At 45.0% G+C, this 11,510-nt stretch overlaps 1 protein-coding gene across 2 annotated transcripts; it reads right to left on the reverse strand.

Annotated features, from left to right (window-relative positions):
• Positions 1–690: 690 nt before the first annotated feature.
• Positions 691–11,073, reverse strand: CIDEA (cell death inducing DFFA like effector a). 2 transcript variants are annotated; one of them, XM_041477618.1, is made up of 5 exons: positions 10,922–11,073; positions 6,859–7,015; positions 6,530–6,676; positions 4,174–4,355; positions 691–1,075 (listed from the first exon to the last, which is right to left on the reverse strand). In XM_041477618.1, exons 1-5 carry the CDS (start codon positions 10,957–10,959, stop codon positions 943–945), a joined length of 657 nt encoding a protein of 218 aa, XP_041333552.1. In that variant the 5' UTR covers positions 10,960–11,073; the 3' UTR covers positions 691–942. The 2 variants fall into 2 exon arrangements, with proteins under 2 accessions (XP_041333552.1, XP_041333553.1); XM_041477619.1 differs by lacking the exon at positions 691–1,075 and adding an exon at positions 1,541–1,930.
• Positions 11,074–11,510: the final 437 nt, after the last annotated feature.

The following is an 11,510-nucleotide window of genomic DNA, read 5'->3' on the forward strand; positions in this document are numbered from 1 at the left end:
GATATCCAGCATCTCTTACATGTACCTCAAGCCCAGCTTGACACCTAGTGTCATCTTGTAACAGTAAAAACTTCAGAAGTGGTGGTTTAACCCCCCAAAAAAGCTTTAGCAGATTGCTTATAAGCCATATTTATGAAACCACAGCAGATTATTCAATGCTCAGGCAGAACTGGGCATCAGATTCATTAAGAAAATGTATCAGGTTCTTCCACTGTATGAGCTGTAACATCCTGAAGATTTGAAAAAAAAAATATAAAGAACTATCAAGAAAAGGTTTTGTTTCAAGGGCAGGAAAGCTAAATCTTAACCTTCTGCTTAGTAGTTGCACAATCTCCATTTAGACTTTGTGAGAAGAGTCTGTCACTGAAGTAGGACTGAAGTTGCACTGTGTAGTTCCATTGTCAGCAGGAGTAAATAGGTACACTTCACCTCAAGGTCAGCTTCACACTAATGCCAGCACTGTTAAGGATTAAAACTAACAAATAAACAAACAATTCCCACAGTTCCCATGCCCCCCACCTTACTGCCCAGTCTGTTCAGAATGCAAGTAGATAGCCATGAAAAACAAACAAACAACAACAAAACACCAAAACAAACAAAAAATAATCACACAAAACTGATTGGTGCGAAAAATATTCCATTGGTTACAAAGCACTAAAGTTTCCAAGTATACTAATTCTTCATTTTGAATTTCTGGGGCAAAAACCCACCCTGTCTCTCCTTGTGCCAGATTCTCAGACATTAGGCACCCATCTTTTTGTGGTGTTAAGAGCCTGTGAACATCCAACACTTCATGACTAAGGCCTACAAGTGCTCCCAAACAGGAAAAATGTTAGCTCACATTAGTGCACATCCCCCTACTATAACATTGTTACAATCAGAACTGGGCAAGAGAACGTCTGTGAGCAAAAGGATTGGAGATGGGAAGCGCAGCTGTGGTCACTACTCCCGCCTGGATCTCATGCACATGTCTTCTTCATCATATTCACCCATCAACTGCAACATGTACGTTCCAGTATAGAGCAGAAACTGTCCAGTTATTTGTGCTGCATGGGACATGAGCTGAAGCACTTTCCTGGAAGAAAAGTCATTTGTTTAAGAAAAAAATCATCAGCAAGATTACATTACCCCTTTCCACCCACAACGTTATGATGAGTTAAGTCAATATATTTAAAAACCCCTCTTATTCCTTCTCACTTCTGAGGAGATGGTCATTTTTGCACCTTGATGGACAGAAAACTATTGACATGTTCTGGCAGGACTAGAAATCACATTCAACAAAGCAGACTGACATATTGCTAGATGCTTACAGGCCTTCTGCAAAGCCATCACTCAAACCATCACAGTACCACAGAAAACAACTTTGCCTGGGAGCAGCATTCCTGCAGCATAAACTCACCTCACGTCTCACCTTGGTCATTCACTAACACAACGCTGTATGTGTCTTCAAGCCACAGAACAAACCTGATTAGATCTGAAGCTGAACAATCACATTACAGTGAGTACTCAACAGCAAAACAGGCAAAGCAGGAAAGTTACTGCTGCAAGATTTAAGAATTCTCAGTTCCCAACTACTTTATTTTCTACAAATTTGATAAAATCAGCATTCAAGTATAAAGTGCTGCGTAAGAATCAGTACAAATCCATAAGATAACATCAGGCAAGCATCAGAGGTTGACAATGTAAACTGTGTATCTTCACAGGGGAAGAGATAGTCATATTTGAACGGTCATTTATTCAACTTAGTTGTAACTGCATCTTCCATTCTGCAGGAAACAACAAGGACGCAAGTACTGAGAGCTACATTTGAGTCTCATCCCCCAGAAGTTAGGAGGGCACTCAAGTATGATGCTGAGGCATTGGGAAGCAGTACCAAAAAACTGGAATGGGATCAATTTCTGAAGATACAGAAACCAGATCAGTCTCTCTTCTGAAAAAAAAAAAAAAAAAAAAAAAAGATTTTCTGACTTCTTGTCTAAGAAAACATGCAGCTGTGAACCCTCTGCTTCTATTCACTTGTCCTTTGAGCTTAAGCAGAGAAGGAAAAATCTTCCTACAAATTCATTTTTAACCCCACTGTCATGAAAGGTTTGCAGATGAAATCCAATGCCTCAACAGAGCAGAATACCCAGGCTTAGAGCCTGTGAAGCCTTTACAGAACACTGTACCCTTATTCATGCTTCCCACACGTGCCACTGCAGCCTGTTCTTCCTCCACCGCACAGGACAGGCCAAGGAGCTTTGCAGTTGCAAAGGAAGCTGCACCTGGCGCTGGGCTTTGCAGCAGCTGCAGTGTGTCACTTGCATGCAGGAGCAGTTGCCACTTAAGCCACAGAGCAAGTTATTTGTTGAACTGGACATTTGATCCTTCAGTCGGACACTACAGGGAAACACCACGAGGGGAAATGCACTAATCAGACCTGGCAGGCTTCCAGCCCCTCCCATCACGAACAGCTGCAGCATTTTTCAACCCTTTCCCTCCACTCAGCATGTGGGCTCGGGCAGAGGGCATCGGAGTTAGCAATCTGGAACTCATTAGCAGAGGGACTGCACCAGGATCCTGACATCCTCTGTCTCTGATTTCAACAGCAAGCTGAGACAGGCCGTGTCACTGTTGTGTTCAAGGGTACCCAAGGTTATGTCTTCTGTCACCCTGTTCTTTGCTAGCAGACTGTCATCCCACCCTGACAGTGACACTTCCCTTACAGCTCAACTCTGCAACATAACAGGGCTTCCAGAAGAACTCCACAGCTACTTCAGCTGTTTGCCAGCACCGCTCCCTTCTCACCAGCTGCCCTGTCTTGGCAGGAAGGCAGAATTGTCACTTCAAACTCCCCTTAGCAGCACAAGTTCCAGCGCTGATACTCAGTTCCATAGCAGGCATCCAGAGATCAGTTTGTTTTGGCTCGAGAGAGTTTGACAAACACAAGAACTGGAGGAATGCAGCTGTCCAAGGGCAAACCTCTGCTTTGAAGAAACCCTAATGAAGTCTGTGTTACAGGTGGGTGTAGCATGTGGCTGGATAATCACTTCATCCTGACCAGAGAGGAGTCTTGTCTCCAGCCACACTAGCTGTAGCCTGAAAGATTAAGGACCACCCAAGTAGAGTGGGAGAGGTCAATGAGACTGAGGGACAGGGAAGAAGATCAGCATTACAGTGCTGATCAGCATACCTGCATCGGGAGAGGAAGGACTGCTTCATCTAAAGGCCACATGTCACTCAGGACAAGGCAAAACTTCACTGATGATGTGTACATCTGTCTGTCAGATCTGGTCCTCAAGTAATAAAATGCAGCACACCATTGTGTCTCAACCAGAATGCTAAAAGTCAGGTAGAGAAACTTGGGGGTGCAGCTTAAACTACTGTCAAAGCACAGCGCCTCTGGGAAGGGGTCTGAGCTCAGCAGTCTCCTTGGCCAGGGCAGAGCACAGCTGATCTTGACAAGGCACCAACTTTCAACCCACTGCTGAAAACAGTGAATTGGGCAGGTATACTTTTGTCCCTGAATGACAGCTTTTCCCAACAGCCAGATCTATCAAACTCACAGCCCACAGCAGATCAGTCCTGCAGGGGACAGTGGTCCTTGACAGGCTCCCTTAGCTAGCCTAGAGACCACACCAGCTGGCTTAAGAACAGTGATACCACAGAGTCTTACTACAGATGACAAATCCACATTAGGAGAGCAGAGTGTCATCTCTCTTCCATTTTCCTTTGCCTCCATGTAGCTCTAGTGGTGAATCTGGCAAGCAGGAACTGCAATGTCTGACCAAGCTTTAAGACCCCTGACATTAGATCTCAAATTCCTTTCATTTCATCCCCTTGAAGTCTCCTCTTCAAAGAGCTTCTTTCCCCAGTCTCCTGCATTCTTCAGACCAACAAGTCAAGGAGATGTGAGGAAATTCTCTCAGCAGAACAAAGAAACCCTACTTACACCCGTTCAGTAAGTACAAGCTGATTAGAGTTTTGCCTCGGCAGAAACTTAAGATTCCATCATAAAAAGCCATAGGAAGTTTTTTACCAGTCAGCTATGCACCTCACAGAGTCAGCATATTGACCAGTATGTAAGAAATAACAAAAATCCTGATTTTATAAACACACCTGCTTCACAGAATCAATAGCAAACAGGGGTTTTTACATTAGCATGTACACCTGCCCAGCAGTGGAAACACTCACCGCAATACACTTTTTGCTCCCATGCATTTGATGTCATATGAGATAGAGTAGATCTCATAGAAGGTTGCCTTGATGTTTAAGCAGCCAATAAAATCCTTAGGGTTCAGTTTGTACAGATCAAAGGTGATGTTAGCGACTCCCATTTTCTTCTTTTTTCTCACAGCGACAACTCCATTTTTTGTCTGATTTAAAAAGAGAGAGACAGTTTATACCATGACACAGAAAACTACAGCAAGACAACTGTTAACAGTGGAGCTGTTCAGAAGCAGCTTTGCTTACTCCAGTCTTGGGACTAGCTTTTGGTCAATTCTAAACTAGAATTAAAATCATTAGCACACAGAAAAGAAGGTCTGTAGACCATGTATTGTTTTTCCAAGTCCTGAACAGGCTTCTGAAGTTTTCCAAACAGACACTAAAATTCTAGAGTGACAGAACACCTCCGGAATATTTATTTTCCATAACAGAGCTTCTTCAGAGTACACTGAAGGCACAGGTAATGCCACCAGACAGTGTTCCTGCCATTTATTTATCCTGGCACTTTCTGGCTTCTCTCTGAGGCAGCAAGGTTAGACCACCAAATAACCAGGATGACATCAGGTCCTTCTGCTTAGTCAGGAACACAGTACTGATGAGCACTCTTGGAGACAGAGTCAAAGATGACATCTGTGAAAAGTCAGGGACTCATTTCAAAACCTGGCTCACAACATCTTTCTTCCTACTAAAAAGGAACACAGGGAGGGAACCACTGCTGATTAGGCCAAGGGTTTAATAATGAGGTTTCAGGAGGAAAAGCAAAGGAGAGGGAGCATAAAAAAAGTCATCTTCCACCTTAAATGCACCCTCCTTTATTGAAAGCAGCCCTCTCTGCTGCAGGGTGTGTGCTTCAAGAAAGGAAAATCAAAAAGAAAATAGCAAAGAGAACCCGTATTCACAGAGACATCTAGTGGATACACGGGATCCTCTGCTCAGCACATTCCGCTCAAGGTTAATGAGCTGGCAGCTGCCAGGCTGTTTTCTGCAGGCTAAATGAAGCAATAAAGTTGTGTAAGACTGGGCCTTTTGGTACTTGACACCCCAGCCCTCAGACAGTGTCGTGATAAGTCAGACAAAGTTAAACACAGCAGTACATCACTAGCCAGCAATTTTATGCCTGTTTTGCTTTGATAACCTCCAAGCTCCAGCAACAGGGTCCCCTATCAACAACAGCTTCGGGCATGTACGAGCAGTTGGTGTGCTTGGAAGCATCTCCCCACACCCCTCCCCATTAGCACCCAGAATATTTGGATAAAGCAGGACCGGGCTGGTGCTACACTCCAGGTGATTGGTGAAGCTGTGACAATCCCTCTGTTGTCACTCAGCACATTCTGAAGAGGGGCTGCCTTCAAACTTGTGCTGCTGCAATGCCAGACAGGAGACAGGGGAAAGGAGCAAGGTGGAGTCACACCTTGGCTGAAACTCCTTTTCTGCCCTTGGAGCTCGTGCCCCAGGTGCAGAGCTTGAAAAACCAGTGAGGTATTTGGGAGAAAAACGTACAGGCTGCCCACACTGCAACAGGAGACTGGAAAACAGGGCCACATGGTCGAGCTTTATGTGTGCAGGCACAAAAATGGTGTCCCTGCTTACAGTCCCACAGCCAGCTCTGCAGCTGGTAGAAAAATTCTGATGCCAGATTCAGAGCAACAACCATCTCATGGAAAAAAAGTTACGAGTTTGACTCTATGTTATTAATGTACAGATGACTATTTCCCCATAAAAGAAATAATTGAATAATGAATTCATATGATTAGAAGGCTAAAGCAAGCAAGTTTTAAGAGATCTTAAATATCTTGAAGCATGCATACTAACATTAGGTTCTGATGCCAACTTCTGGCTATTTGCAAAATCAATCAAGGCATTTTTCTAACTATCATTAACTATTACTGCCTTCAGATGGCAGAACTTGCTTTATACTACTTTGTTTGAGCATTTTTACAGTCTAAATCTAATCTTTAAAGACACTGTATTTTTTTTTAACTTCATAGAGTCAAAGTCCTAATTTTCTTTATGTTACAAAAAGGCTCAAGAACAAATATTTCTGAGCTTCTCCAAAAGCAGGTTATTTTTCATGTAAGTTTTTCAGTTATTATGTTTTACTTCAATTCCTGGTGGATTTTGCCAACAGATCCATGTACAAACAAGGGACAATAAAAAACATGAACTTGATTTTTCATCCAGGAAGTCTCAACAAGGAGTTTGCACCGTGGCTCTTCAGAGGAATTTTTCTTCCTCTTCTCCCCTCTTTCCAACAAGTTTTAGCAGCCACAAACATTCCTCCATCCATTTCTACTCAAATGAGAGAGACACAGTCAACACTTACTGGTGTCCATTTCTGTCCATTTTCCAGAACCATGAAATGTGTATTATCATCCAGGGACTTGAAGAACTCTTCTGTGTCCACAACTGTGCCATCTTCCTCCAAAACCAGAGTAACTATTCCAGCAGTTATAAAGAAGGCATCCAAAGTCTGGAAAAAAAAAAACCCAGGAGATTTTAACATTCTAAAGAGTTCATCCTTTCATATTGAGACTTGCTTATCTGAAATACTCCCCTAGCGATGGTTTTTTTAGAACAAGAGTCTGTGGGCTGTCTTTCTGAGATACTGTATTTCCCTGTAAGCTTCAGTCAGAGTGGGACTGTTTGCTGTACCTTGCTGAAGAGCTCTTGCAGGCTGCTTGCAACAATTCCCTTCCGGCTGCTCCGGGAGGCATTGGACACACGGAAAGGGCGCCCTGCAGGCATGAGCGGAGGGAACAGGGTCTGTTTTGTTACTGCTCCTACAGATGCTCCCATGGATATGAAAGATCTAAGACAAATAAAAATTCAACAGAGTTACAAAAACAGTCATGTCAAGTACTGCAAGAAGGAGGAAGACAGTTGACATAATCAGATTATACAAGTAATTCACAGATCACACTAAGACTCTTGGAGCTTAATTTAAAAACTAAATACTGCACTGTCCTACAGATATGTTATCTCTGAACTCTCTCTTGCCCATGACATTTGGAAAGACTTCTAAAATTAATACAATTTCAAGCAGACATGTCTAGCTCGGCTGACGTCAAGGTCACAATCACAGTGAAGCTGATGGGTTGTAAAACTGAATTTAAAAGGCAGTAACTCTTATTACATTCATTTACTTAGCTCATTCTCTTAATTTACAAGATAAACACTCAGTGAGATATATAATTAGTTGAAAGCACTTTTGTGTGTTAAGAGTTTGTTTCAGCAAGACTGAACATATTACCCATATTCAAAACACCCATTGGCAGAATGCAAGCAGAGCTTTGTGATACAGCTACACTTGACTTCGAAGAGTCAAGGCATTTGTTTGTAAATTATATCTGCAGCCTATAAAACTCCATCTGGTTTTGAAAAGCACAAAATAAGAGGCTTGTATCAGAAGGAGTTAAATGCAATCAAAGTTAATATCCAAGTACATAAATACATAGTGTTGGACAGGCTGCCAGTGAGGCACTGCCAGCAGAGTGCCTCTTAGAAAGAGATTTTAGATTTTTCTGGGCAATTCCATATTTACCTTTGGTAAACCAAGCACATAACACCAGTAACAGCCTACTCCCACACCAACGTACAGATCTGCTCTCATCTACACCTAGAGACAATTTTTTCTGCCAAATGATAATGGCTAAGTCAATACTCAGCTTGCCAGAAATGGCATTCTGCCCAACACCTGGGAAGGACTGATTTCTAAGTCTTTTGAAGGGAGGCAGTATTTTGTCTCCCACACTCCTGGACTTCACCCTCTGTATATACCTTTGGCTCCTTCATGCTGAATTGCTCAGGGATGGGAAAGGGATGCATCCCCCATTTTGTTCTCCCACATAGGTGTAAAAAGTCAACTTTATGCAGGAAAATCTATTCTCAGACACTTTCACTGAGGGTAGAGTGAATTGCCAGCTTTTATCTGCAGCCAGAGAGTGAATACAGGACTTCCCAGAACAACAATGGGATGGTATAAAGTTACTCGACTTATGATGTCCCAGTCCCACCTTTGATGCAAATGCACACAAACTGTGCAGAATAAATATCTTTTCCACAACTCTTATCTGGTCTATAAGCATATTTTTGGAATGCACAGAATGTAATTTTTCTGCCTGACCAGATTCAGATTTCAGCAAATAATTTGTTTACCGATCCAATTCTGAACCACTCTTCTGGGCTATCACCCTTCCTCTAAACAATAAGTTTATGCCTTCCGCAAAAACTCCCTGGCATTATTGGAGCTTTAATGTTTTTAAAGGAGGAGAACATTCAGCAGTTTTGTTCCAGCTCATGCTCTTTGTTACTAGTCCTGACAATACAGTGGCTTTCACCCACTGGCATTTACACACACATGACTGATGGAAACCTTGTTCTTCCTGTGACAAAGCTGGAGAGGGTAAGCAGCCAGCTTGGCTTTCAGGAACAAACACTGTTTCGTACTAAAGAGCTAAAAAACACTATTCCTCCTGGAAAAGGGAGAGGGCCAGGGAGGAGGACATGGAGACAGTAGCACTGACAAGGGCATTGGAGCCTCAGAGGAGGGAAGCCTGCTAGGGCAGGCCCTGTTTGCCAATCTCTCTGCTGACTCAGGTAATGGGCCCCCAATCACCCCACTGGTCGTGGGCAGCTCACATTCTGAATCACTGAGTCTCTCCCTCAGGAAGGAAGCCTGCTCACCTACTCTGGGGCTGGTGACATCACTTCACAGGGCACCCTGATGGCAAAAAGTGCAGCACTGGGGTTTCAAGAGCTTTCACAGCTGATTACACCTCATTGCCTCTCACAAATTCGAAAACTTATGTGTAGAATGGTAACCTGAGTGATACACATGTGAGTACTCCAATTTTTTATTTTTTTTGGTAAGGACAGTCAATATCAGTCCCATTGAAAAGCTTTCTTTCCCACTACTTGAGCCAAGCTGTCATTCACAAAAGACAAAGCATAAGGGTAACAGCCAAAACATACACACACACTGACAGAGAATGAGAAATGTTAGGGACACAGCCCATGGGCAGGACTTGAGCTAACAGAGTGTACCCCAGCCAACTCTACAAGCTGTACTTCGAGGCTCTGAGCAGAAGTTTCTCAAGGAGTCAGGATCAGCCTCCCCACACTGCTGCCTAGCTCTATTTAAAGTCAGAGCAATAAAAACAAACAGATTAATAAATCAGGGCTTACATTATTGCCACCAGACAGTCACTGAACAGGAAAGAACTTCAGAAGTTATTTAACAGTGGTGAAATTTCACCTACATATTGATAAAACCTGTCAATATCATCTTTAAACTAAGCCTGGTTGTAAAGAAGTGAGTCTGGGCTCCAGGGCAGGCTGAGGTTTCAGCTAATGAGGAGACAAAAGGCAGGATGATGAAAAGCAGCCAGACAAACAGTGTGAACCCTTCCATTTCTGGGCCAATTGCTGAAAGCTTGTTTTTATTTTGTGTGCCACTCTCCTTCCTAGATCATAGGCTCAAACAGGCCAGCTTACATTCACAGCTCTTAGAAAGGTCCAGTCTTGTTGTAGCTTCTTCAAAACACAGACAAACCAATTCCTGATACAGGGAAATCCTCTATTAGACTGGAGTTACCAAAAATAATTTCCTATTATAAAGCTGATCAGGCTAAGTCATGAAGCAAGTGGTGGAAATGAGCTAAGGTGCAGTTGATTTTACTAGAAAGTTGAGTGACACATTAAATACAGACAAATCCACTGTTGCTTTATTAATCTTTAAAGTCAAAAGGATCAAGTCCCGGCTCTTCCCTAAAGGAAGAAGGAATTCCACATCTGTGGAAAATACAAAAATATTTCATAATTGAAAGATCAAATACCTTCAAACACTAGCATCTTATCCAGTTTGTTTTGGATAACTACAATCTACTAGAGAGGGCTTCACAAATGCTGCCACAAGCATTCACTCTAGTGTCAAATCTGGTGGGAGAGATGAATTAATTCTTTACGAGGACACGGGGATTAAAAGCCTGCCTTGAGCCCTGTACACACATTTCACTCTTTATCTTTGTTTGCAATATGCCCCTTATGTTTGTCTAAGAATGTGGTGCAATGGTCTTCAGCCTCACTCAGAAAAGCCAGCGTTGCACAACACGCTCCAGGATCCGGCACGGATTGATTTCTAGGTTAGGGTTCACTGGCAAAGGACAGCAGCAGTAACAGCCAGGCAAAACAACAGAAAACAAAAAACCAAAACAAAATAGAAAAAGGTCGGGAATTAGTGAGGAGACTTGGGGTTCAGTCAGGTCGCAGCGTGGTTCTCCCGCTCAAACAGGAGCTGCCCAGCTCAAACAGGAGCTGCCACAAGCGCAGCCGGCAGCGGATGTGTTCCCGAGCGGGGTACGGAGCTGCACCCCCGGACGGGCTGCTCGGTGACATCACCGAGCCTGTGGCCAGCAGCCTCGGGCACCGAGCGGCCACCGCGCCCCAAAGGCAGGGTGGGCTGCCGGGCTCCTACCTGCGCTTCCCTCCGCGGAGCCCCAGCCGGCTCGCAGGGCTGCGACACCGTCCTGACCTGCTTCTCCCACGCAGCGTCCATCGGGGTTAATCCCCCTCCAGCCCCGCCGCCCTCGCACCGCAGCGCCGGAGCCGACCGAGGGCTGCTCAGCCTCGGGCATCCCCGGCAGCCGGAGCTGCGGCCGGCATGGAGAAGGGCATGGAAAAGGAGATGGAGAAGGGGATGGAGCGTGCCCGCACTCACCGCAGCAGCGATCCCACGCAATCCCGCGCCACCTCCATGGCCCTGCCGAGCGCGGGGCAGCGCCGGTCACGGCGCTTAAGAGCAGCGGGCGGGGCTCCTCCTCCGGCCCCGGCCCCTCCCTGCCCGCCTTCCCCCCGGCGGCGCCGGGAGCCGTGCCCCGGGATAGGGGGCCGTGCCCCGGGACAGCCCCGGCGGGCTCAGCGCCTGCCCGCTGCCCAGGGATGCAGAGGGATGCAGCAACAGGCGCCAGGCAGCGCGCTTTGGGAAGGGATATTTCTTCAGGAGGCGCCTCCTGGTTTACCTGGGAAAGGAGCGGGGAAGGTTTTGCTGCGTGTGGGGGATGCACGCTCCGCGTTAGCTGCTTAGAGCTCATGTAACAGGGGAAGCCAATCTCATTTGCGGCCGCCCGGCATTAGAGCGAATCAACAGATTAAGTGTCTCAGCTTCTGATTTTAGGGCCTGTGAATAAGCTTAGAGCTCGGATTAATGTGTACAGTAGTGGAGGTATTTACTGTCACCCCTACGGGCAGGGGAGCAGTGGCTTCTGTTTACTACACAGGAACAGAGGCAGTGCTTCTTGTTCACATGG

Source organism: Pyrgilauda ruficollis, unplaced genomic scaffold (assembly GCF_017590135.1).
Source record: "Pyrgilauda ruficollis isolate IOZ18807 unplaced genomic scaffold, ASM1759013v1 scaffold41, whole genome shotgun sequence".
NCBI lineage: Eukaryota > Metazoa > Chordata > Aves > Passeriformes > Passeridae > Pyrgilauda > Pyrgilauda ruficollis.

What these genes read in the sequence shown, in the direction of transcription:
- CIDEA (XM_041477618.1), bottom strand. Translation starts at nt 10,959, where the DNA reads ATGGAGGTGGCGCGGGATTGCGTGGGATCGCTGCTGCG. An exon ending in TGCGTGGGATCGCTGCTGCG is followed by an intron (nt 7,016 to 10,921) that starts GTGAGTGCGGGC and finishes TATTTGTCTTAG; the next exon opens with ATCTTTCATATCCATGGGAG. An exon ending in TGCAAGAGCTCTTCAGCAAG is followed by an intron (nt 6,677 to 6,858) that starts GTACAGCAAACA and finishes TTTTTTTTCCAG; the next exon opens with ACTTTGGATGCCTTCTTTAT.